This window comes from Phyllopteryx taeniolatus, chromosome 19 (genome assembly GCF_024500385.1).
Source record: "Phyllopteryx taeniolatus isolate TA_2022b chromosome 19, UOR_Ptae_1.2, whole genome shotgun sequence".
In the NCBI taxonomy this organism is placed as follows: Eukaryota; Metazoa; Chordata; class Actinopteri; order Syngnathiformes; family Syngnathidae; genus Phyllopteryx; species Phyllopteryx taeniolatus.
The window spans coordinates 18,719,907-18,743,598 of record NC_084520.1 but is presented as its reverse complement, the minus strand read 5'-3'; the positions used below and the strand labels follow the sequence as shown (position 1 = coordinate 18,743,598).

Here is a 23,692-nt window from a genome sequence, read left to right as displayed (position 1 = left end):
TGCCCTGCGATTGGCTCAGGGGGTACCCCGCCTCCTGCCCGACGATAGCTGGGATGGGCTCCAGCACGCCCGCGGCCCGCGTGGGGGGGGGAAGCGACTCCGAAGATGGATGGATGGATGGATGGATGTTTCATTTGCTAGGAACTATTCTTGCAGGTTCAATCAGCTTTTTGTTGTGATTTCTGTACACGTTTTGGTCACACTTGTCGTTCATTTGATGACGTAGTTGCACATTTACTTTCCACAGTGTATTTCTTGTATTTGAACGACAACAACATCACAAGCGTAAATTCATCCGTGACAAAGGAACTACGGCGGCTCGTTCTGTATCCCTGGCAAGTTAGTGATAGGATTTCCGTTTCCATTACAACGAAATGTCGGCTAACAACAAAAGTTGAAAAAAAAGTGTCAGAAATTGAGATTCCAACTCAAATGACATTTGAGCCATTGAAGAAAACCAACAAGTTTTTATTCAACTAAAACATATAGCAGCAAAAACAAGGCGGCGCAGATGTGTGTGTCTAAACGGGCAAATCAAGTCCAAGAAAGCGGCTCCGGTAACAAGCACGTTGTCTTCTTCGGGAGGGAAAACGCGTGGCGACGTCACGGCGAGCGCCGACAAACACACGCAACGCAGCCAGTTGACCGGCGGGGGACCAATAACGTTCCCCCAAAATCCGCATTTGGGAACGCCAAACTGCAAATATGTGGGGGTTAAGAATGGGAATATGGTTATTAATAAACATGTTAGTCACCTGTTGCGATGTCATTGCAACACAATTCTTCAATTGACACGTGACGCACAAGTCGGCATGCTTGCGTCTTAGCTACAGCGGGTCCCCGCATACCCGCCGTCCGGCACCCGCGCCACCTTTTCTCTTTTTGGGGGGGAATATTTGCACCGTAGCCCTTCTTGAGCAATCATTTGCGGGTTTTAAAGAAACTAATACAATTCTAATGGGCGTCAATTTTCTCCGTCCCTCACCCGCGCCGGCAGCGGGTCCGCTGTAACATTATTTACATGACATGTCATTTGACACGTTTGAACACATTTAGCAGCACAACTTTGATGCTTTTTGTGGTCACAATGCCGAACAAAGAAAAGTTGGTGTTCAAGCTGATGAAAATGTTCACAAACGCTTTGTGCCCAAAGTCCAAATTGAGTCCAGCAAACATGCTTTTATTTACAACGATCGCGTTCAAACGTTGCCACGGCGATCGCCGCGGTCACGCCGACTTCACGCACACGCCCGCTCGCATCGCCTGTTGGATGCTGACGCTGTGGTTACCATGGTAACCGGTCTTTGCAGCCAGTCCCCAACACGGGGGCGTGGTTTGAAACACGCGTACACAAAAACAGGACACGCATGCGCACACTCACGCACACACAAACACATGGTATCACACGCGCACAAAACACACACGTGCACTAAAATAATTGCGCTTAATTGAAAGTGAAGAAAGTTCAAATGTCAAACCCGTTGAGCGTGCGAGGGGGCGGGGCTCTGCGAGCTGCGCCGCCGCCAACCAATGAACATCCGGTCGAGAGGATGATCGACACTTTTGAAAACAAGCGGACGCCTCCGCGTTCAAGGTCAAGCATCCTTCAGGCGAATGCGCCGCGAGAGAAAAGTCGATAGAGCGTTCCAGATGCGTCCGGTGGCCGGAAATGTGACGGTGACGCAGCACAGCGCCCCCTGCTGGTTGCGGAGAAAGAAGAAGAAAAACGAGAGAATTGAAGAAGAAAAGACGATGGGAAGAAGAGAAGAACTGAAAAATAACAAAAAAGACAAACAAAACAACACAAGAAGCGCAAAATAAGACGAAGACAGAAGCGTTCGCTCGTCTCCGCACAGGAAGTGACGACATAAGAATGAAGAAAAGTCGAAAGGCAGAAGGAAACGAAAGAATACACAGGAAAGGAAAAGAGAGCAAAGCAAAGAAAAGAGGAGAGGAAAGGAAAGGAAGCGAGTGAAGGCCAGTAAAAGCGGCGTCCGACGCGCCACTCGTCAGGCACCTTCCTGTTCTCGGCGGGTGCCAATTTGGACGCCGTTATCCCCGCCCATCCCACGATCCACGCGGGCGGCGGGCACGAGGGCCTCAGGAGGAGGCGGGCACAGGTTAGGGCGGCGGCTCCAAAGCAAAGAAACGGGCGTGCCGCCGCCGCCCTCACTTCTTCACGGCTTGCCTGTAGCTGTGCCTCTGGACGTCCTGCCGAGGTTCGCCGCCCGCTCGGCGAACGCCGGCCCGGCCGGCGTCCTGCGTCGCCGGGTCGGACCGCGCCCCGCGCGGGTCGCCCTCGTCGTCCTCGGGAGCCCGCGGGCGGTCCTCTCCGCCGCCGCCGCCGCCGCCGCCGGCCTCCATCTTGGCCCGCAGCAGAGCGACGTACGTCTCGTAGCGCGTTTTCTGCGGAAGCCACGGACAGTCGTCGCTTCGTTGGGTACCCGCCGACGGTGTTATCATATTTACGGCTCATTTTCATGTCATTTGATCAATAACGATACAGACGTGGCCCACTGAATTTCCTTTTGAAATGTAATTGCGAATATTTCAATTATTGGCAGTTGTTGTGCATCAAAAGGTCAAAAAAAATGTTCAAACTTTTAATAGTTACACGTCTTTACCGTTACCGTCGTTGTCGTTCCCAATCAAGTTTACGGCGATCGAGATTCTCAATGAGGCCATTTACATATCTCTCCATTGTCTTTACCACCGACCGTGGCCGAAAATTTGACGTCAATAACTTTACGAAAATAGGACTTCCGGCAGCGTGGCTGTTTCAACATGGGAGAGATTTACACATCCAAAACCAAGGCAGCATAAAAAAATGCTCATTATTGATCAAATAAACACGGCGGCAAAGTCCCGTAGCTCAGAACACATACGGACCTCAAAGCGCAGATGCTGCTCCCTCTGCTGGTGCTGGTCCAGCTGCCTGGCTTTCATCTTGCGTTCCGGAGGACTCGAACGCAGCTCGGCCAGTTCCGAAGAGACGGCCCGCAGACGGGCCTCGTGGGACCGGACCTGCTCCTCCTGCCGTCGGTTGCGCAAACACGCCACCCCGCATTAACACGCACGTTTCCTCTTACAGGACACGCATGAACAAGTTCGCAAGCGTTATTTGCATTCTGTCACTCACGTGTCATTCACATGCTATTATCATGTATGTCAGTGATGTTATTTACACGCTATATGCATGTTAGTAACAGGAGCGTGTTTTTCATGTTAATGCAGACGCCGCGGGTTCGATGTGCGGCGTGCGCCAAACCAATCGCGCATGCGACACGCCGTTAGTCACTCGTCGGTATGTCGGTTTCAGGACAGTCACGTGCTACTCGCATGTAAGCATGCTTATTTGTATGTCATGAAACTTTGAATGCTATCAACGTTAGCATCTTAATCCCACGCGATTTCCATGTCCGTCACGTTATTCATGATATTCGTGACTCAGACGATTTACGTGACTCCCACATTATTTGGTTAAGTACATCCATCCATCCGTCCATTTTGTAAGCCGCTTCTCCCCACGTTTTATTATTTACATGTTGGAATTCACAAGCTAACACGACTAATCACAAGACCCCGTTCGGTTTGATCGGTATCGGCCAACAATCAGCATCTTATGCTGATCGGCCGATCGGCTTTCGTGGCATCATTTTTGAATGAATTCATTTGATTGCAATAATGTAACTTAATGACAGCTTTAAGCTAGCAGGCATTATTTCTGTCATGTAATGTTGATCTGACCTAACCTTCTGTCACTGGCCAATCCTTGAATGCCCCCTCTTGAACGGATGTTTAACTTTTGTCTAAAATGCTAGAGAATACTTGAAGATACTCAGTATACAGTAAAACAAGTAAATACAATAAATCCACAAGTCATGTAAATAGACACATTGCCCCATCTTGTCATCGGATCGGTGATCGTTTTTTTAAAGCCCAGAATCCTGATCGTGTAAAGCCTACTAATCACTCACTTATTATTCATGCAACACACAAGCTAACATGATATTTGCATGTTACTTAAATGTTATAAGCACATTAGTCACGTTATTCGACCATTCACGTTACGCACGTGTTACCAATATTAATGACATGTTATGATGGTGTTAGTCACACGACAGCACGTTATTCATGTTATCGGCATACGAGGCGTGTCATTGACGTGCGGCGTGTATGTGCAGGCCCACCTCGGAGAGTTTGGAGACGTTGCCCGGCAACAGCGGCCTGCTGAACTTCTTCTGGGAGCCGATGGCGGGGGGGAAAGGCGGCGCCGAGTACGTGGCCGCCACCGTGTTAATGCGAGTAATCCACGAATGCATCTGATCGGCGTTCCTGTCGGGTATGATCATGAAACATCAACAACAAGAAACACAACGAACGTGCTTGGGCACTTTGTAGAGCTGTTGCAATGCGTACAGGTTCTCCCCTATATAGTGTTCTCAATATATTGAGAATCGTTGAATCTTGAATCCATATGTAGTGATTGGGAAATCGGGACCGATGAACCCCGAATCGCTACGACAGGATTTTTCATTCAGCCTCTCCTGGCTGGCTCGCCACTTTGGCTGGTTTGGAAATCACAGTATCGTGATTCGAGAGTCGGGAATCAGGAATGATTCCGAACTCGCAATCATTCCTCATTCCCGACTCTCAATCACGGTACCGTGGCCTTGAGATATGACAGTGCTTCAGACCCCCACCACTAGATGACAGCAGCACACTTGACATCATCTGGCCAGCACCAATTTCCTTGCAATGGAAGGAGAATACCAGGTGGTGGTGCTAATGTGCCTTGAAGCTGTTTTGCCAATCACCAAAGAAGGAAGGAAGGAAGGACAAAACATTAGGTACAGTTGTGTTTTGTGCTTGCACTTTCCGTGTTTGCGACTTACGTATCTGGAGAGCGAATGATCTTACACTGTGATTTTGTAAAGTACAATACTTTTTGGAGCAATTATTCTTATGAAAAACGTTTAGAAAAACCAAATTTGGGTGTTTTTGGGATTCTGGAACGGATTAAATGCATTTCCATTTATTTCAATGGTGAAAGATGATTTGAGATAAGAGTGTGTGGTTTGAGTTAAGCGTGCGGTCACGATAAACATTCTACTCTTATCTCAAGGCAGCACTGTATAGGCCACGATACGACACAAGAAGAAGAAGAAACACAACATGCCGTGGTCGCCGTGGAGACGCAGAAACGTCTCACAGAACGAGCCAATCGGCAAACACCCTCAAGGCCGAGGTAGCGTGAGGAGGTGGGGCTCGACTATCTGGGCCAAACACGAGCTTCAACTGGAGCAAGGCCTCGTGTGGCCCAAAGTGTGTGTGTGCGTGTCACGCTGCAGCCGCCAGCTGCCATCACGATGATGGCATGATCGAACACCATTAGAAGCCATACATCCACGCACACACTCCCTCACACGCGCATGCGCTGACACGCACGCTCACATTCACACGCACACTTACGGCGCCTGGAAGAGGAAGAGCCTCCAGTCGGCGGTGCGCAGGTAGAAGACGTTTGCACGTTTGCTGTAGTCGAACGCTTTCATGGCGAGCGAGTGATGGACGGACACGGCATTCTTCAGGTCTTCGTCCGTCAGCGGCTTGTCGGCGCGGTACTCGCCCTGAGGCGCGCCGCGGCGGGAGGGGGGAGGTTAGCGTTAGCATTAGCACGTGAGGCGTCGCGTGACTCACCTTCTGCAGGTAGAGGATGAGCCCTTTCAAGATGGCATAGAAGGTCTTCCAGCCTCGCTTTCCTCTCGGCGCTGCAACACAGCAAACAGTTGCGAGAGAACGCGCGTGCGCGCGTAAGCGAGCGAGTAAGTCGTGGTCATTCACGGGAACCTCAGTTTCATGAGCAATCTGTTCATGAGCAAAACCTGCCTAAAACCGAGTCGTACCAAATCCAAAGCAATATTTCCCATAGGAAATCATGCACCATCATTTAACATCACTTTCACTTTTATTGAAGTTCTTCCTTGAATTCTATGGTGTTTCTCGCCTTCTTTATCGAATGGCCGGAAATTTGTTTCAACAGATGGCAAGGCGTATTCCTGTCAAAATTCAGGCCGTCAAAACAAAAGCTTGCCAGTATAATAACAGTTGCACACTACGTTGGCTTATTTTGCAGCCACCCTCAAACTATTTAGTGCTGGTTTGTGTGAAAGATTTCGAGATCAAGTGTGTTGAAACTGTTATTATACTGCAGGCTTTTATTTTGAAGGTCTGACTTTGGACAGGATGTGTTACACATATGTTGCCGAGCAGACCGCGAGGCTTGTTATTGCCGTGAGTTGTTAATCAAAGATTGCATTGTGGAATATGCCTTGACGAAATGCTTCAAATGAACGTGCGTCGACTCTAGGAAGCGAATGGGCGAGCCACGTTGAAATAAAACATCAAAAACAGAATCATACAAAACTTGGACGAAAACTGAGGCTGAGGCTCTACTGTATTCACAGTGCTTCACTTTGTTGCATTAAAGCCTTTTTCCAAATTGGATTACGTTCATTATTTAAGATTCTTGACCCTGACCTCTTTCGGACCCTAAAATCGGGCTGAGTCCACTGTTAACACACATCAGACCGAAGGACAATCTTATAGAATCATCTTATAGGACTTAAGATTGTCCGGCGTTTGACGTACTTGGTCGGGAAGGGGCAAAATCGGCACAAAAACAGGCCGATTGTCGTAATGTGTGTACCGGACCGTAGGCACTGGAAAAAAACTTGCAGGCGTCCAACAAGGCCTCTCACGTACTTCTCTTCCCGTCCGAGTCGGCGTGCACTTTGCGGACCAGGAAGCCGTTCTTGTAAAGCGGCATCCCGCAAGGCGCCGTCTCGTCCTCCACCACTGTCCCGTCATCGCCGTCGTCGCCCGCGCCGCCGCCCGCCCCCTTAGCCGAGCTGGACGAGTCGCACAGGCTGTCCCCGAGTTCCGAAAAGGACTTCCTCAGTTCCTCCTCGTCGCTATGGAGACAGCAAACACATGAGAGCCAGAACCGAGGTCGTCATCGTGGCGCGTTCCGCTCGTCGACGCGCTGCGGCGTCATGTCGCCATGGCAACCACACCGCAGCTTCGTCGCCTCACTTACAGGTAGGCGGAAGTGGCAAATGTACCGAAGTACAGATACTGGTTTCGAAAAAAGTAACAAATCTACTTTGTCAATGTCAGCAGTAGAAAGTACACATCTGAAAAGAAAAAAAACTATTGCAGAAAAAGAAATGCTCTAGTAAAGTAAAGTACAAATCTACTTAAGTACAGTCGCAAAGTGTTTGGACTTGTACTTCGGTACTAACAACCAGCCAGTGTGTGTGTGCTTTTCAAGTTTTCAGAAAAATAAATACTCAAGCAAAGTACAGATACCTGAAAAGTCAACTTAAGTACAATACCAAAATATTTGTACTTATACGAACGTTTGTCAGGAAGAAGGCGTCGGTGACGGCCTTGTTTGCCGTCTCAAGAGCGGCACTTGTTAGCTCAGCAGGTGGCGCCGTGTGGTCCCACATAGAAGAAGGACAAGAGCACCACGCGAGCGCTCGGGCCAGCCAATCAGCACGCAGCCTGTTGCCTGGCAACTGCTGCACCGCCTGAGTGGCTTCTTACGCCCAGACTAGTGGGAGGTAGGGGGGGGCACGTGTTTCCATGGTTACGCCTCGCCATGCTGTGCAAGTTGCACACACGCGAGCACGCACACACACAGGGTACGGACACGCCCACTCAGGTGGTAATGGGACGTCATCAAACAGTGTCGTCATGGAGACGAAGTATTTTGCTCCCGCAGCTATTCCGGGAGAGGAAGTGGGAGGATGCAGGTGAGGTGAGAGAGCGAGGCAAGAGAGCGGTCGCCATGGTGCTGTCGCCATGGAGACAAAGCCCAGCCGGCCACTCGCCTAATTGGCATCTCCGAGCTTCTGTGGAGCCGCCAACGGACGCCGCCGTCAACATTCGGAACCGTTCCCTCATTCCGTAAACCCGAAACACGACGGAGAGATTTTGATATTGTGGACTTAGAGAGTTCCTGAAAAAGGCCAATAAAAAAAAACCTTTGTAGTGATTTGGGTATACGGAATGATTCCAAACGCAGCAACGAACAATTAATCGAATACTCCCGAGGCACGATATTAGGATTTTTATAGAGTGGACTAGTTAGTTGACTCTGGGGAAAAAAAAAAGTGAATCGAATCCCCCTGAATCGTTATTGTGTGTATGCGACTTACAGGGTCCACTGTAGCTTCTGAGTCTTGATGGAGTTGTAGAGTGCCTGCAGAAAGAAAAACAAACATGTTACTCATCTCCCTCAGCATCGCAACAGCCAACGACTAGTTGGCGACCGGTTAGAAACCAGCTAGCCACCAGTTTGCGACAAGCTCGTGTCCTGGATCAAGACATGGCTCAATTAAGGCCCAGTACACACGTAAAGAAAATCCCGATGTTTTTGTGGCCATTCTGCACTTTGCCGACCAAGCACGTCAAGTGCTAGACTACCTTGTGTCTTATAAACACACATATATATATATATATATATATATATATGGAATGGAATGTAGCCAATTGAGAAGTGAGCTGCCTCAGGAACAAGAAAGTTGCCGTAAATAAAAACAAACATGTCGTACCGATGTCAAAAGTGGATTCGCCAGACGGCAAGAGACTTATTTTCCATGGCAAGTCTTTTTCGACCATTTTACAAATGGTCTCGCATCCGAGCCTTTCGGAAACACTTGGGTAACATCGGCGCATACCCGGAAGTATTTTGTGAGTTCACGTGTGATCACATGAGATTTCGAGCCGAGCAGACTCTTTATATGCGTGGTGTTCTGTGTTGAGATTATCGGAGCACACCGCGCACTTTTTTTTTATCTTCAAGTGCGGGCTCTGGAACAGATCAACAGTCTTTTAAGATTTGAAAAATAGGTGTACCAGGCCAAATGCAACTAGACAGTCAACTGGAGGTGACGATCTGTCCATATTCTTAGCACACAAACTTCTATCTGCGCCCAGGACGCAAACAATTCCAGGGAGTCCATTCCCATTCTTGGAAGGGTGAGGAAAAGCAAAACAACGAGGGGTATGGTCTCTTAAAAGGAACTCAAGGGTGTGAAGATGTTTTCGTGAAGAGACACAACCAGGTCAGAATAAGCCCTTCGCTGCCGTGGGTTCACAGTGAGGGTCAGGGTCAGGGTTCAGTTCAGATTCAGTGCGCGGCCAGTCAGCAACCAACTGGCTACCGCCGAGTGACTCATTGGCGACCGGCTGGCGACCAGTCAGCACGCAGCCAGCGACCAGTCGGTGATGACAGCGCAAGGCTAGCGGTCAGTCGGTCACCAAACCATCTTGAGGAAAGAAGACACCTTCGAAACAACATTCCTTCGATTTGGGGTCATCGACCCCGAAAGGGGGGGGATACATGTAGGCTAGTATGAATGGTATAATATATGGTAGCATGAACTACGCTAAGCCAATAGCGAGAGAGACCATTGTGACACTGCCAGGTCAGATGGACCCGCTATAGGAAAACATGTTGACACGTGGAGCTTCCTTTTAAGGGAATATTTTCTCATCGTTTTGGAATGGGAAAAATGGGTGGGGACTTCCTGGAATTGTGCCATGGATGCCTATAAATACTCAGTGTCAGTTACAATGTGTCTGTGCCTGATTTGAGTCATCTACTGATCCATGAGAATATTCAGTTAGCAACCAGCTAGTCAGGTTCCCGTTAGGGTTAAGGTTCCGTTCATATTCTGTTCATTCAACGGTGACAAAATCTTCAAGCTTGTATAAATTGCGGTTGGACAAAAAGAAATGAGTGTCATCAGCAAAATTTGGATACATTCCCAATGGCATTTTTGGAGATTGCTGCTGATGAATAGCAACATGCTGTTGTCTAGAATGTAAATAACCGTCAAACCATTTGAGAGCCAATCCTCTCGATTCCAAAATAATGCAGCTCGTCCAGTAAAATATCGACGTTAATAGTATCAAAGGCCTTGGAAAGGTCCAGAAAGACACCCAGCCGAGGTTCCATTCATATTCTCTTCAGATTCGCTTAGCAACGTTTTAGCGACCACCTAGCTAGCGCCGAGTGACTAACTGGCGACCAGCTGTCAGACGTTGAGAGACCGGCGGTCAATCGGTCGGACCAAAGTAAACTTTGCAGAGCCTTAAAGTAGACGCCGTGCCGGTTGCCGTGGCGACGCACTTCGGCGTACCTTCCTCCTCTTGCGGGCTTGCGGGTGGTTCTGCCCGTCCTGAGCTTTTCCCAGCAGGTCGGGAAAGACGAGCGGCTTGAGGGATCGCGAGCGCGGCGTCCGCGGGTAGCGGAACGGGTCCATCATGCGGAAGTCGCGGCCGTAGCGCACCGTGCACAGCGAGCGTGAGCGCAGGCGTCCCGCCGAGTGCAGGCTGTTCACGCCGATCATGGCCGCCCGACAAGTCACTCGCTCCGGGAAAACAGAAAGCAGATGGCCAAGAGGGGGGGGGGGTTGGGGGGGGCAGGGCAGGGGAGGGTGGCTGTCAATCACTGGCCGAGCACGTGCGCACCTGACACGTCCACGTCCATGACCGCTCCACAACTTCTGCGAGGGGGTGCGCACGGAGTTCCAGGCGAGGGGGGGCGGGGGCGAGGGCGAGGACGAGGACGAGGGGGGGCGTCAACGCTCGGACTCGGCGTCGGGATTCCAACGAGCGTCTCTTTCGTCACAAGCCGATGCAGCGGAGAAGAAAGAAAAAGAAGAGTCCTGTTGCGCGGAGCCTCGTGCCTTTTCGCCGCTTTTCCTTCTTTTCCAAGCAGGCATTTCTCTGCTGCTTTTTTTCCCTTCTGTGTTGCTACGGCGACCAGAAGGCGAGGAGCTGCCGAATGTCACCGGTTGCCGAATGTCTTCCTCGCTCTCACTCGCTCGTACCGCCCCCGTACCACCCCCCCCTCGCTCGCTGCCCCCTCCCGTTCCGTTTGGTCTTCGCACATCCAGGCGGTGACGAGCAGCTCGTGTGGGAGAAAACGTGCAAATGTTCGCCATCAACTTAACATCCACTTCCTGTCCCCGAGTGAATGGGTGTGTGTCTGTCAGAGCGACAGAGAGAGAAAGTACATGAGAGGTGTGTGTGTGTGTGTGTGTGAGGGAGGAGAGATCATGTGTGATTCAGGGTGCAACATTGGATTATTCAACGTTGATCACAATGATGATCGATGCATCTTTTTTTTTTTCCAAATTCAGGATTTTTTTCCCCTCACGTTGTAGCTCATTCCTACTTTAAAACAAGTTATATTTGTCAGCATCCAGTATTAATTCATCTCCAAGAACTTTGATTTCTGTCAAATCACCAAACGATGCAACAGGAACATCAGGAAAGACGAGTGCGCGTAGCAACGACCTCGACAACAAAAGCTGCTCTTATTTACAAGAAAGAAACTTCCTTACGTGCAAAACGTTTAATGTGTCAACAGCAACACTTTTCCAAAAATTGAATTCTCAACATTTACTTTGGGGGAATGAATTCCACTTCTAACCTGAACCAAAAAAAAAGGATGTCATTTCTTACGCTTCGGGAGTTTGTAACACAAAAATAAGAAACTGATAACGAAACATGATGAAATGTAAATATATATATATAAATTGTGTTTGTTGCATTATATGTGGAGCGCAAACATGATATGATACCATGTTGACCTAATGACAAAGGTATACAATTTCAACAATCAACAATATGGCTTCATAAGACAAGCAGATAAGTGAATGGTCCATAAAAAAGTCAAAAATTATAAAGATGAAAGTGTTCCAAATGCTCTTTCATGTGTTCAAAAGCGTAATTTATGAATTGTGTCATGAGCCGCCCCGCAGTACTACGTTTGGAGCCCGGGTGGCTCCCCCTCTCTCTCTTTCCAGCACCTTCCTCGGCCGCGCACCTGCCACCAATCGGCCCTCGTTACCACCTGCGTAAAAGCCTGCCGGATCCCGGAAACTCTCGCCAGAGTACTGAAGCTTCTCCAGCGGTACAACGGCTCCCCAGTCTCCACGTAAACTACGCAAACCCTTGTCATCGTTCTGACCTCTGTGGTTTTCCTCGTCCTCGGTTTTTCCTCAGTGCTCCTCGCCAAGCGGATTACCGCCACCGCCACCGCGCCGCCAAGCCAGCCGCCTGTCCTCGTCACTGCCTGCCACGCATTCTCTGCCTCAACAAACCCGCCAGCGCATCTCAAGGACCATGTACATTTCCATTTTCGCTAAACTGTTCATCGCAACCTCCCAGCCTCCGCCTGCTCTTGGGTCCAGTCTCCATCCGTTGGAAATCCCAGACTCACTAACAGATTGCACCACAAATTGGTGCTTGGAGGCCACATTTGGAAAAATAGGTCGTTTGAGACTACGGCAGAATGGCACATGACCAGAGAGAGCCAATCACAAGCGTCGGTTTTACATGGAGGAAGTGATATGGAAAAAACTAAAATTGTCATCAAAGCAAATGTAACTTTTCTGTCAGTAATGTGAAGGATTCCAACTATGGAAATGCCATAATCTCGTTTCATGTAATGAGTTCCTCCCCAACACTGGTTACCGCTGTACTTCATTTTTGTTTTACACGCCTCACATATGGAGTCGGTTGTGTCAACGCCGCTTTTATTTCCATGTTCGCAAAACCCAAAACGCTTCCACAAGTGGAATGCCTTGCAACCTGACGAGACGCTCCGTCCCTTCAGGTGCGCACGTACCACTTTGAGGGCCGTTGAACATCTAATCGCAAACGGTACCGTGCCGCGAAAGGAGACGTGCACACTGACAAGACCGTTGCGGAGGACGTTCGGCTCACTGAGGATCGGACGTCATGGGCGCCAAACGACAAACAAACGATGTCTAACGAGCTTGTTAGGAAGGAGAAGCCAGACGCCGCCTCATCTCCGTGGCGACCGGGCGGAGAGCCCGAAAGAACGGGGGAAAAAATAGACGATGCAGTCCATGTGTGTTGCCATGGCAACCACTCAGGGGACACTAACAATGTTTGGGGACTTCACACAGGAAGGAACACAAACATTTGGGTTGTTTACACACACACACACACAAGTGAAAATAAAGATAAAGAGTAACATGAGCTAATGAAGATAGCAATCCTACGAGGGACGTTTCGCCCAAATGTGTGTGCGTGCGTGCGTGCGCGCGCTTACTTTGAGCAGATGTTTGCGGAAGTGTCGTCCATCGTCGAGCCCTTCCAAGTTGTCGACAAATTGCGGGCGTGACATCTTCGCGCCAGTATTCTGACAAACGACATTGACATATGACCTTGACATCAACTCAAGCGCATTCAACATTCGCGCACCTTTTTGATACGACGACGACGACGACGACGACGACGTGAGTCCCGGGATGCATACGGTATGTCACGGAAACAATGAGTCCCAGCCCGGGAACAATGAGTCCCTGCGACTTATCACGCAATACAGATACAATCAATAATCCTCCGCTATATCACGCAGTCCCGCTCCATTGCAGATTGTTATCACAGTTGTTATTGAATTTTTGTGTTATCCATTGCTATTGCCGTGTCGGTTGACGTGTTTAGGCCTGTCACGAGAGCACCTTTGGGAGCGCCATATATTTCCCCCAAAACGATCACGACAAACGATACTATCGTTGATGTTTTTTACGCCGCTCATAGGATATTAGAGCATCATCATGCAACTACATCCTTTTTAAGAATAATTCACTTTTCATTCTTATTCTAAGAATAATCAACATTGACATTGTAATGTCGAACAATAAATACAATATCTTAGATGAAAAATTCAACAAATATGAAACATTTGGCACAGAGGTCTAAAGAGTGATGAATGCTTGAACAGGCAATCAAGTTTCCACGTAGCAACTTTAACAACAGCGCAACAAGTAGATCAAAGCAACCCGTTTTGATCGAAGAGTTTTCAAAAGTTTTGAACGCTGTTCAACGGCGACATGGCCATACTGTGTATCATGTGCGCACCTTTGGATTTGCAATATCGGGCAAAGGCTTCCGTAACCGGCAAGCTGCCGGGATGGATTTTGTCACTTTGAGTTTGAAATTGTTGCGACTTCAACCAAATTGGACATACCAGCTCGTTTGCATTAGCGTCCATCTGCCTCGAGTCCCGAATGTTCCCAAGTGTTCCCACATCGTTGCGGTGGCGTTAGGCTTCGGAACTCATTCCATTTATGCCGCTCGACTTTCTGGAACTGCGCAGCCATCAGAAAACTTCGCTTCGTGTACGTGGGCGCCTGCGTTTACAAACGCGCATGAGCACAGACACGCTCACATCCGATCGGACCGACGGTCCCCGCTCTTCACCGTCGCTGATTGGTTGCGAGACCACGATGATGAAAGCCATCGTGTGTCTGCTTTCATGTCACGGAAATGTTTTTTTCTTCCTCAAATGACTGTGCACCCAGACGCACGCTGTTTTTTCTTGCCGCACCATTCAGAAAATAGGGCACGTATGGGACCAAATTAGTCGCACTCTAGAGTCCTGTCTCACAAAAAAAAATGAAAATATTTCATAAAGCATACGCCAGGTTTCCAGCGCCATGCCAGAGTACGAAACCATAGCTCTGCATCCTCTCTCTCTCTATCTCTCTCTCTATATATATATATATATATATATATATATATGGCGGCACGGTAACCGACTGCTTAGCACATCTGCCTCACAGTTCTGGGGACCGGGGTTCAAATCCGGCCACGCCTGTATGATGAGCTTTGCGCGGCTTTTCTCCGGGCGCTCCGCTTTCCTCCCACATCCCAAAGACATGCGTGGTAGATTGATTGAAGACTCTAAATTGCCCGGAGGTATGAATGTGAGTGCGAATGGTTGTTTGTTTCTATGTGCCCTGCGATTGGCTGGCGACCGGTTCAGGGTGTAGCCCGCCTCTCGCCCGGAGTCAGCTGGGATAGGCGCCACCGCGTGAGGAGAAGCGGTATGGACAATGAATACAGTACATTATATATTCATTCATTCATCTTCCGTTCCGCATTCGCAATCCCGTTATAAATGAGCATTTATGTTATTGTCACGATTGGAACGTGACGAGTGGCTACCATTCAGCTCGACCCGTGAACACGTACGCAACAAGCGCACTTCACACATGCAGACTTACTGGGCCGTGCAGGTCGGCGTTGAGCAGCACGAGCGCACACGTCAGCGTGTGGACGGCATCTGAACAGAAAAAAAAACAACATTCATAACTTTCGTCGATGTGTTCACACAGAAGGCTCGGCTGCATTTCGATTTGGGGCCGATTTTCATTACTCTTGAATCCGGACGGTCGAGCGTTCGCGTCATCAAGAGTCGTCGAATATTTTTTCCCCCCAAAATTGGTGAATTTTTTCATTAAAATATCTGTCTACTGAAAACGTCGATGGAGTTCGGGGCCCACATGCACCCCAATTTTCTGGACCACTATATATGTGGCTGCATAAGATATAAATAATGACATTTCCTATTTTTTCCCCATTTTTTTGAGTGCAAATAATTACAAGTACATTTGGAAAATAATCCCATTTTCTATCTATATATATATATATATATATTGAATCAGTATTTTCATGAACACACGTGCAACTTACAGATCACACTGGATCTATGACCTGTTTGTACGGTTTATGAGAAACCATTTAAGCTTGCCACAAAAACTGTTGGGCAATTTAACTAAATGTTGGAAGGTTAGCTTTTGTGAAAGTTTGCTTTGCCGCGTTTCAAGTCAAAGAAATAAGAGTTGACAGAAATGCTGTCCTCGTATTGAAGCCAACTTCAAGATGAAAGTCACAACAAACTCCACTCCATTCCCAGGCACTACGTCTTTGAAAGAAACCCGTCCCAAGTCACTTGACAAAGTGGCACATGACCTGACTTCCGCTTCTGTAGGGCTTGTGTCAAAATCAAAGCGTGGGTTTCAAAATAAGAGTCTGCATGTAGAAACCAACTCAAACCCGACGGCCTGCGGGCTGTACGTTTGACACCAATGAATTCAATCATTGTGTCAAAAATTTCATAAACTACAAATATTAGTAAGACTTCATAATCGTTTCATTTGTAATAATTAAATGAATTTCAAATCAAAATGAGAGCAGCGTGGTCGCACGAATTGTGAGCGCGTCGCATGGTCGTATGTACGTACGTGTGAGAGCATTGCGCGGTCGTACGCATGCGCGAGAGTGTCGCGCGGTCGTATGTACGTGTGAGAGCCAATGATGCCGGTAACCCGTAACAAAGTAACACGTCACTCCAAAAATGTGCTACCTTTCATATTAGAGTAGTCAGATTACAGTTACTTTTTTGTTCACGAGAACTAGGCTTTACACGATCCATCCGGATTTTTGGGTACCGATCGCCGATCAGCAAGTTGGAAAAAAACCATAACCGATCAGCGATCCGATGACAAGATGGAGCAACGTGTCCATTGACATTATTGCCGTGTACTTGTGTACTGTCTCCATCCATCCATCCATCCATCCATTTTGTGTGCAGCTCATCCTCACGAGGGTGCCGGAGCCCGTCCCAAAATGATTCTCCAGCATTTTAGACAAAACACCAATGACCTCTAGGGGGCATTCAAGGATCGGCCACTGACAGAAGGTTAGGTCAGAGCAACATTACATGACCGAAATAACGGGTGCTCGCTTACCGTCATGAAATTATTTGAATAAATACTGTTATTTATTTTGCAGGGTGTCCGGGCTCTCCCTGAGACAACGGGTGAGAAGCTCGGTCAGAGAGAGCGTTGCATGATCGTACGTATGGGTGAGAGCGTCGCGTGGTCGTTCTCACCCGACGAAGCAAAAAGTCTGGGGTTGCACAGCCAATAACGTCGAGAAAAGTGGGCGAGGAGCCTCTCTCGATTGTGACTCTCCCCCAAGACCGCCACCTGCTGCAGGAACACCCTGAAAACACACACGCGCACCGGCTGACCACCAGAGGGCGCGGTTGAGCACGTCACGCAACCCGGCACACGCGCACACCTGAGAGCTCGGTCGAGGCGGAGGTGCGAGAAGTCCAAGAGCGTCAGGTACTCGTCGGCCACCGGGCGGCTGGAGTCGTTGCTGCGACACGAGAAGAAGAAAGAGAAGATTTCCCAGCATGCATCAGGCGTTTCGTCGGGCGACTCACTTGCCGCTGAGCTGGCGCGTCGCGTCATCGCTCGCGTCCCCCTCTCGGTCCGACACCCCCCGCTGGACCGCCGTCTCCCTGGTGACCGAGCAGAGAGGAAGGGCGACATCATCATCATCATCATCATCATCATCATCATCCGTGGACAGCGGGCAGGGCCAGCAAGGCCTAAACATTCGATGGGGACTTTTTGAGGGCGATCGCGATATTTGGCAGAATAAAATTCCGATAACCGATTAATCTGATAATTAATTGAATAAAATCATTTCTTTTTTTGGGGTCCCTTAATGCTTATGACAACAAAGATAGGAATTACATTGAACGGTTTGATAATAATTGAATTAATAATAATAATGTAATAATTTTATCATAATTTAGAAGTATCCTTTAGAATTTGAGAAAAGTCTGCAAAAAGTTGCCTGATTCTCTGCTGATTTTTGGGAGGAATCTTTTTTGAATGTCACTATCTTTGTCTTCGCTTGTAATGTGTTCATGTGTCCGAAAAACAGAAATCAGCAAAACTTTGCAAGAAAATCGTCCAATTCTTGCTCATTTTTTTGTTTGTTTGAATGTGATTATTTGTGTCTTGGCTCGTCTCGGGCTAATATCGGCCGATGAATCGACTGGCCCAATCAATCACTATCAGAAGCGCTGACCTACATCTCCAACCTCAATTGTAATTCGATTCATTTCCCGACCGTCGATTCCTCCCTTTACGTCGACGTGATGGTTGGATTTTTTCCCTCCAATTTCAGTTGAGTGTTCATCTAGCTATGCCGGCAACGTTGAGCACAAAAATGTTATGCTCCTCCACTAGGTGGCAGAAGGTCCAAAGAAGCTGCAGAGCTTCTCTATTTGTTCCCCGATATCGACTTTTTTTCCCGGTATTGGAACGCATCTGCGCCGACCTCAGCACGGACGGCGCCCGGCTGCCCCGGCTGTTGCCCGGCTGAGAGTAGCCCCGCCTCCCGGGGGGCGTGTCCTCCGAGCCGCTGCTCAGCCTCTCGCTGGACGGCGCCCGCGTGGCGTCGGAGTCAGACAGGGTGGGCCTCTCCTGGCGGGCCAGCGGCGCCATGGCCGGGCGCCCCGCAGTGGCCCGGCCATACAGACTGTCATAGGATGTCCCCTTGGCACACGCCGACTCCATGATGCTCTCAAAATGGCGGCTGAAGGCGTCCTCGGCGGCGCCACGGGGACCCGACACCCGGATGGGCGATTTAAGAGCCGGGCGGTGGGTGTCGAAGAAACACTCCGACGCCCTGCAGACAAAATCCAGTCGTGCCATCAATCCCTTCCACGCACATGGCACAATCTATTTTTCACAACTTTTCCCCATCGGGGTTACGCGCAGGCCAACTTCGGCAACTTCATTCGTGTTTACGTGTATCCTCTCAAACTAGGGGTGAATGGCATTGCGTGTTTGTGATGAGCTGCGTACCTCTTCATGCGCGGGCAGCGTTGTTCCTGTTCCCGTGCTGCGTCCTGTCGCTTCCTGTCGTCTCCTTGCATCCTCACACTGGCCCAGCTCACCACCTCGTGCTCCTTCTCTTCCTGGTCTCGTCCTCGACTCCCCTCTTCCTCCCCCGTTCCGCTATCAGCCCCTAATCCAAACCCGTAAGGCCCCAGCCCTGACCCCTGAGGACTCCCGCCGTGGACGCTTCTGTTGCTCGCAAACGCTGAGTCTTCGTCGTCGTCCCGCCCGTCCATCAGCAGCTCGTCGATGTCCGTCTCTCGGTAGCAGCGCAGCGGGACGGCGTCCAGGTCCGTCTCCGAGTATTTCAGGGTCCGGCGGATGACGCCTGTTTCGAGGGACCACCCGACGGGAGGGGGCGGGGTCACCAATTCCACCTCAACGTGTCGGACGTGCTGACTGGCGGAGAGCGGTGGCAGGGAGGACGGAGGCGTGGGGGTGGGCGATTCGCTGGAGTTTCCACTTGGCGGCGCTGTGGAAGCTTCCACAAAGTCTACATGAAGAAGAAAAACAACTTTACAAGATGTTTACATGTTGGGAATCATAGAGCGGGTCTGCCATTTTTGCCCTACACATTAACATATTCACATATTTTTCGGGACGTCTTTATTGTTGTTAGCGTTAATGGACCCCCCAAAAAATTTGTGTGTGTGTGTGTATATATATAAAACAACTTTATTTATATGCTTTTTTTTTTTTTTTTTTAATTAAACGGCCGATTAACAGTTTCATTCTGCCAAATATTGGAATCAGCATCTGCCTAAAAAAAAATCCCCATCTGTCATCCCCTAATAAAAATCTCCACCTTGTGATAAGGGAGTCGGGAATGACGAATGATTCCCAACGCAGTCGCTACGTTGGGAATCATTCACCCTCTCCAATCACCACAAAAGGATTTCTCAAGGAACTATCTCGGTCCACTATATCTCTCGCGAGCGGGGAATGAGTGAATGATTCCGAACCCCCAAGCCGGCTGTGTTCACACCAAGCCAACAAATGAGTCCTCGGTTACTTGCGGGCCCGCCGCCGGCGCCCTCTTCGGGTCCGAAGAGAAACTCCCACTTGGCTCGAGCGATCTTCTGACAGTGCAGCGATAGGACGGGTGCCGCGCTGTCCGTCTGCAAAAGTCCCAACGACAAGAAAAAAACAAACTCAGACGAGCTAAGCTGAGCAGAAACCGGTTCGGGTCGGGTCGGGTCGGGTTACAAATGGGGTGGAACCATTTCTGGTAAATTTGTATGGAAGGTTAGGATGGGGGATTTGGGAAATATTCCAAATCGGAAGCTTTTCGTGGGAAATGTTTCATTCATTATGATGACTTTTGGAAAAGTCATTAGGTTTCAGGGTTAATGCTGTCAATGCTGTCTTAATGGGCCAGATTCGACCCAAACAGTATGTGAGGCTTCGGTTCCCGATTCAAAGTCAACCTTCAATTTGATCAGTTCTTGGTTTCCTTCCCTTTTTTCCCATAAATTCCAATTAATTCCCATGGAAAGTTTCCAACTTTCGCTGACAATTTTTCAACCCAAGGTGGGGGGCCGGAGGTCCGGGTCCCACCTGTATTCTTCCAGTGGAGGCTCCGCTCTCGTTGCCCTGGTGACCGGACTGAAGGGACTCTGGTGACACGCACTCCCCGTCTCCCAAACTGCCCGTTACCCCGCTGGAGCTCCGTGAGGATCCTCCCATGGCCTCCAAAGGGCGGTCCCGGTCATCGTCCGGAGAGTCCGGGACCACGGGGCCCAGAAGGAGGTGCTCTCTCCTTCTCTGCTCCGCTCGCTTCTGTTGCACGGTCGGGTTGAGAGATCCAAGCCGGCCGGGCTCACCGCAAGTCTGGTCGCTGTCCGGGACTGGGAACAGACCCACCCCGTGCCAGGTCCCGCAGACTGGGACCGGGAACTGACTGCTACTCCGCCCCTTATCGGGTGCCCCCTCGAAACTCTGAGCGATGAAGACTTGGCCGGTCATCTCCGAGTGCTCTCCCCTTTCTCTGCACCTTGAGCCCCTCCAGTTCCCGCCGGTGTACTGGGGCGCCTGGCATCGATGCAGGGTGGGGCTGGCAGGTGGCCGGCGCTTGGCCAGGGACAGGCCAGGGTCCCTGATGGGGGAGCTGAGCTCGGTAGGAGGGCGAGAGGGGAGGTGGACACGGGTAGGATGGGAGGGCGACCGAGCCGGCGGTGCCGAGCTCAGGAGGTGGCCGGACTGGTGGAGGGGTCCCCCTATGGGAGGAGCCTGGTCTGCGGCTGCCACGTGTACTGGGATGTTCATCTTCAGGCTTTGTTGTGGAGTCGTGGGTCCGGATTCTTCGGGATGAGCCCAGCAGCGGGGTGAACGTTTAGAGACGTCACTCAACTGGTTTAAGCCTTCCATGATGTCATCTCCAAAGTCAGCAGGTCTTTGGCCGCGGAAAAGGGGGCTCGGGGACTGTGAGGCCTGTCGGTCTGACACTGGAGTCTGAGGCCAGCCCCACATCCCACGGTCTTTCAGGTTCATGTTGTGATGCAGGACAGGGGAGCCAGACCAGGACTGACAGCGGGCCGGACGGTGGGTCTGGGACCACGCCGAGCGCTCCAGCGCGTGCGCCACTTTGAGCCTCAATAACGGTGAACCAAAGTCTTCCAAAGCCCTCCGAGTTGCAGCCCTGCTGATGGGGTCCAGAGAACCTGAAGGTCGGAATGTCACTTTGGGACTCGAGCTGCATGAGGAACTGGGATTCCCAAACCAAAGAGGGTCAGAGATCCTTTTGTGGACCCGGTTAGATCTTTCCTGATTGCTCCCTGGACTGTTTAAAGTCTTCACGTTGGACTTCTGCACGTAACTGAAGGAGACCACAGACCGCTTCCCATCAATGACGTCTTTCCTGTTGGAGCAGGCCTTGCTGGAAGTCTTCATGTCACATGGTTGACTCCAGCGCTCGGATGCCCAGGGAGCGCTAATAGCTTGATGGAGCTGAGACCTTCCAGAGTCTGAAGGAGACTGGTGGAGTAGGTTAGGACCACGTGTCTGACACCTGGTGGGGGTCTGGCTGCTGAGCTGGGACAGGAGGTCCCGAGCGTTGTCCTTAAGTCCCGAGCGGGTCAGAGGAGGACTGCGTTCACGTCTTCCAAAAGTTTCCCCGCCTCCGCTAGGATCAGAAGCGGACCTGACTTCCACATACAGACGGAGGACGTTGCTGGATTGGGACATGGCCCCGTCCCCCTTTGTCTTTGGGGTGAGTTATTGAGATAGGGTTAGTGTGTGTGTGTATGTGTGTGGGGGGGGTACCTTCGACTAAGCCCCACCTTGACGACACCTGCAAAAGCGGGAGGAGCTTGTTAAGGATCCTTTTTTTTTTTTTTAAAGACATTTACAACTTTCTGGGAAAGCCAATCATCTGTGTCGCATCCAGCCTTCCGACTGCTCGACAACCGTGTGGATGAGTCGCGCTGACGCACACGCACACGCACACACACACCGGCACAGTGGAGCATTAACTCAAATGTTTGTGTGAATAGATGAATGAATGTGTGTGTGTTGTATGCGTCCTGTTTTTGTGGCGTGCGCTCTGTGTTTGTGTTATGTATGTGTGTGTGGTGTTATTTGTTGCATGTGTGTGTGTGTGTGTGTTGTGTGTCATTTGAATGTGAGTGTTGTTTTTGTGGCGCGTGCAGTGTTTGTAGAGAACGTGGAAGTGCGCGTACTGTATGTGTGTGTGTGTGTGTGTATTCTGTGTGTTGTGTGTGCATTGTCTGAGTGTGTGTGTCAGTTGTGTTTGGGTGCTGTATGTTGTGTATGTTTTGTTACGTCATGCACGTGTTGTTTGCATGGATGTGTTGTGTGTGTCTGTTGTATGCGCTGTGTGTTTGTATTGCATAAGTACGGCATGTGTGTGTCCGGTGTGTGTCGCATGTGCTGTGTGCTCATTCGCTGCCACTGATGACTTCAGAAGTCAATTTGTTTCGGAAGTCTGAGTGACGTCACCAGAGGTGAGCGTGCAAGAGGTCACGCAGAGGGTAAACATGAAGATGATGACGAGTATGATGAAGACGTCAGCAACTTTTGTCATGCAGGCGCAAAGTTGCGTGAATGTCACACCGAAGCCGACGTGTCGCTCGCATGTCGGGGGGCGCACGAAAAGGAGGACGAGGAAGGGTTACTCACAGCAGGACGGAAGCTCGCTCGGCAGCCATGTTGACGAGGATCACGACGCCGCAGCTCGTACGTCCGTCCTGGCGGGAGAGGGGACGCGCGCCGTACCGCAGCCCCGCCCATCGCCGAGCGCGCGGGCGGGCGGGCGCGCTGCTGCAGTGCACGCAACGCCGGGATGAAGAGGAAGAGGAGGAAGAGCACGTGGGACGGGTTGACTTTTATCCAGCAGGTGGCGACACGCACCTTTCGAATTGAGACTTTCCCCCCTTAAAGAAGGGGAATTCCAATTCATTTCCAATGATTTTTCCATCCATTTCGAGCGCTTATCCGAGGTCGGGTCGCGGGGTCAGCAGCTTGAGACTTGCCACTTCCTCCAGCTCTTCCGGGGGGGGCGTTCCCGGGCCAGCCGAAGAACGTAGTTAAAAAAAAAATAAAAAAAAATAAAAGTCAAAACTAGTCATCCAGATATTTACTTGAGTAAGAAAGTACTCAATGAAGTAAAGAGTAACTTTTTTTAATCAAATCAAATCCAAAAAATCATACGATATGGGAGTCGACACACACCTGCCACCATTTGCCCAAAACCCACCAAAACATACGTCGGGCCTTACACAAAACAAACGTTGTTTGCTTGATTCCCTTAAATGACTTCTTGAAGAAGCTGTTGGCTGATTGCTGAGCAGACTTCGCGATTGTGCGCGTGCGACACCATCGAGCTAGCCAAAACCACAATTGCCGCGACGTGTTTTGCTTTTCTCAATTTGGGCAGTCCCAATTGAAGAGCTGCACGAGAGAGCTGCCGTCGCGGGGGAGGCCGTCAAATAAACACGAGTCACGCGGCAAATGAGTCCTTTCGATTGGCTCGCGAAGGCTACCTGCGCGGCCTTGCGTCGTCTGATTGGTGAATTACATTAGCGCGCCCAATCGGAAGTCGAAGACGGAGTCTAAAAATAGACGAATAAAGA

At 50.0% G+C, this 23,692-nt stretch overlaps 1 protein-coding gene across 9 annotated transcripts; it reads right to left on the bottom strand.

Annotated features, from left to right (window-relative positions):
- Nucleotides 1-447: 447 nt before the first annotated feature.
- On the bottom strand, nucleotides 448-23,112 carry LOC133469125 (PH and SEC7 domain-containing protein 1-like). 9 transcript variants are annotated; one of them, XM_061755781.1, is made up of 17 exons: nucleotides 22,740-22,860; nucleotides 20,160-21,891; nucleotides 19,588-19,720; nucleotides 18,570-19,095; nucleotides 18,040-18,390; nucleotides 17,132-17,209; nucleotides 16,984-17,064; nucleotides 16,793-16,905; nucleotides 15,123-15,181; nucleotides 13,163-13,252; nucleotides 8,226-8,269; nucleotides 6,766-6,974; nucleotides 5,701-5,771; nucleotides 5,473-5,630; nucleotides 4,191-4,335; nucleotides 2,890-3,033; nucleotides 448-2,406 (listed from the first exon to the last, which is right to left on the bottom strand). In XM_061755781.1, exons 2-17 carry the CDS (start codon nucleotides 21,783-21,785, stop codon nucleotides 2,170-2,172), a joined length of 4,065 nt encoding a protein of 1,354 aa, XP_061611765.1. In that variant the 5' UTR covers nucleotides 21,786-21,891; nucleotides 22,740-22,860; the 3' UTR covers nucleotides 448-2,169. The 9 variants fall into 9 exon arrangements, with proteins under 9 accessions (XP_061611765.1, XP_061611770.1, XP_061611763.1 ...); XM_061755786.1 differs by lacking the exon at nucleotides 20,160-21,891 and adding an exon at nucleotides 22,971-23,112 and having other exon boundaries at nucleotides 16,793-17,064; nucleotides 22,740-22,880; XM_061755779.1 differs by having other exon boundaries at nucleotides 16,793-17,064.
- Nucleotides 23,113-23,692: the final 580 nt, after the last annotated feature.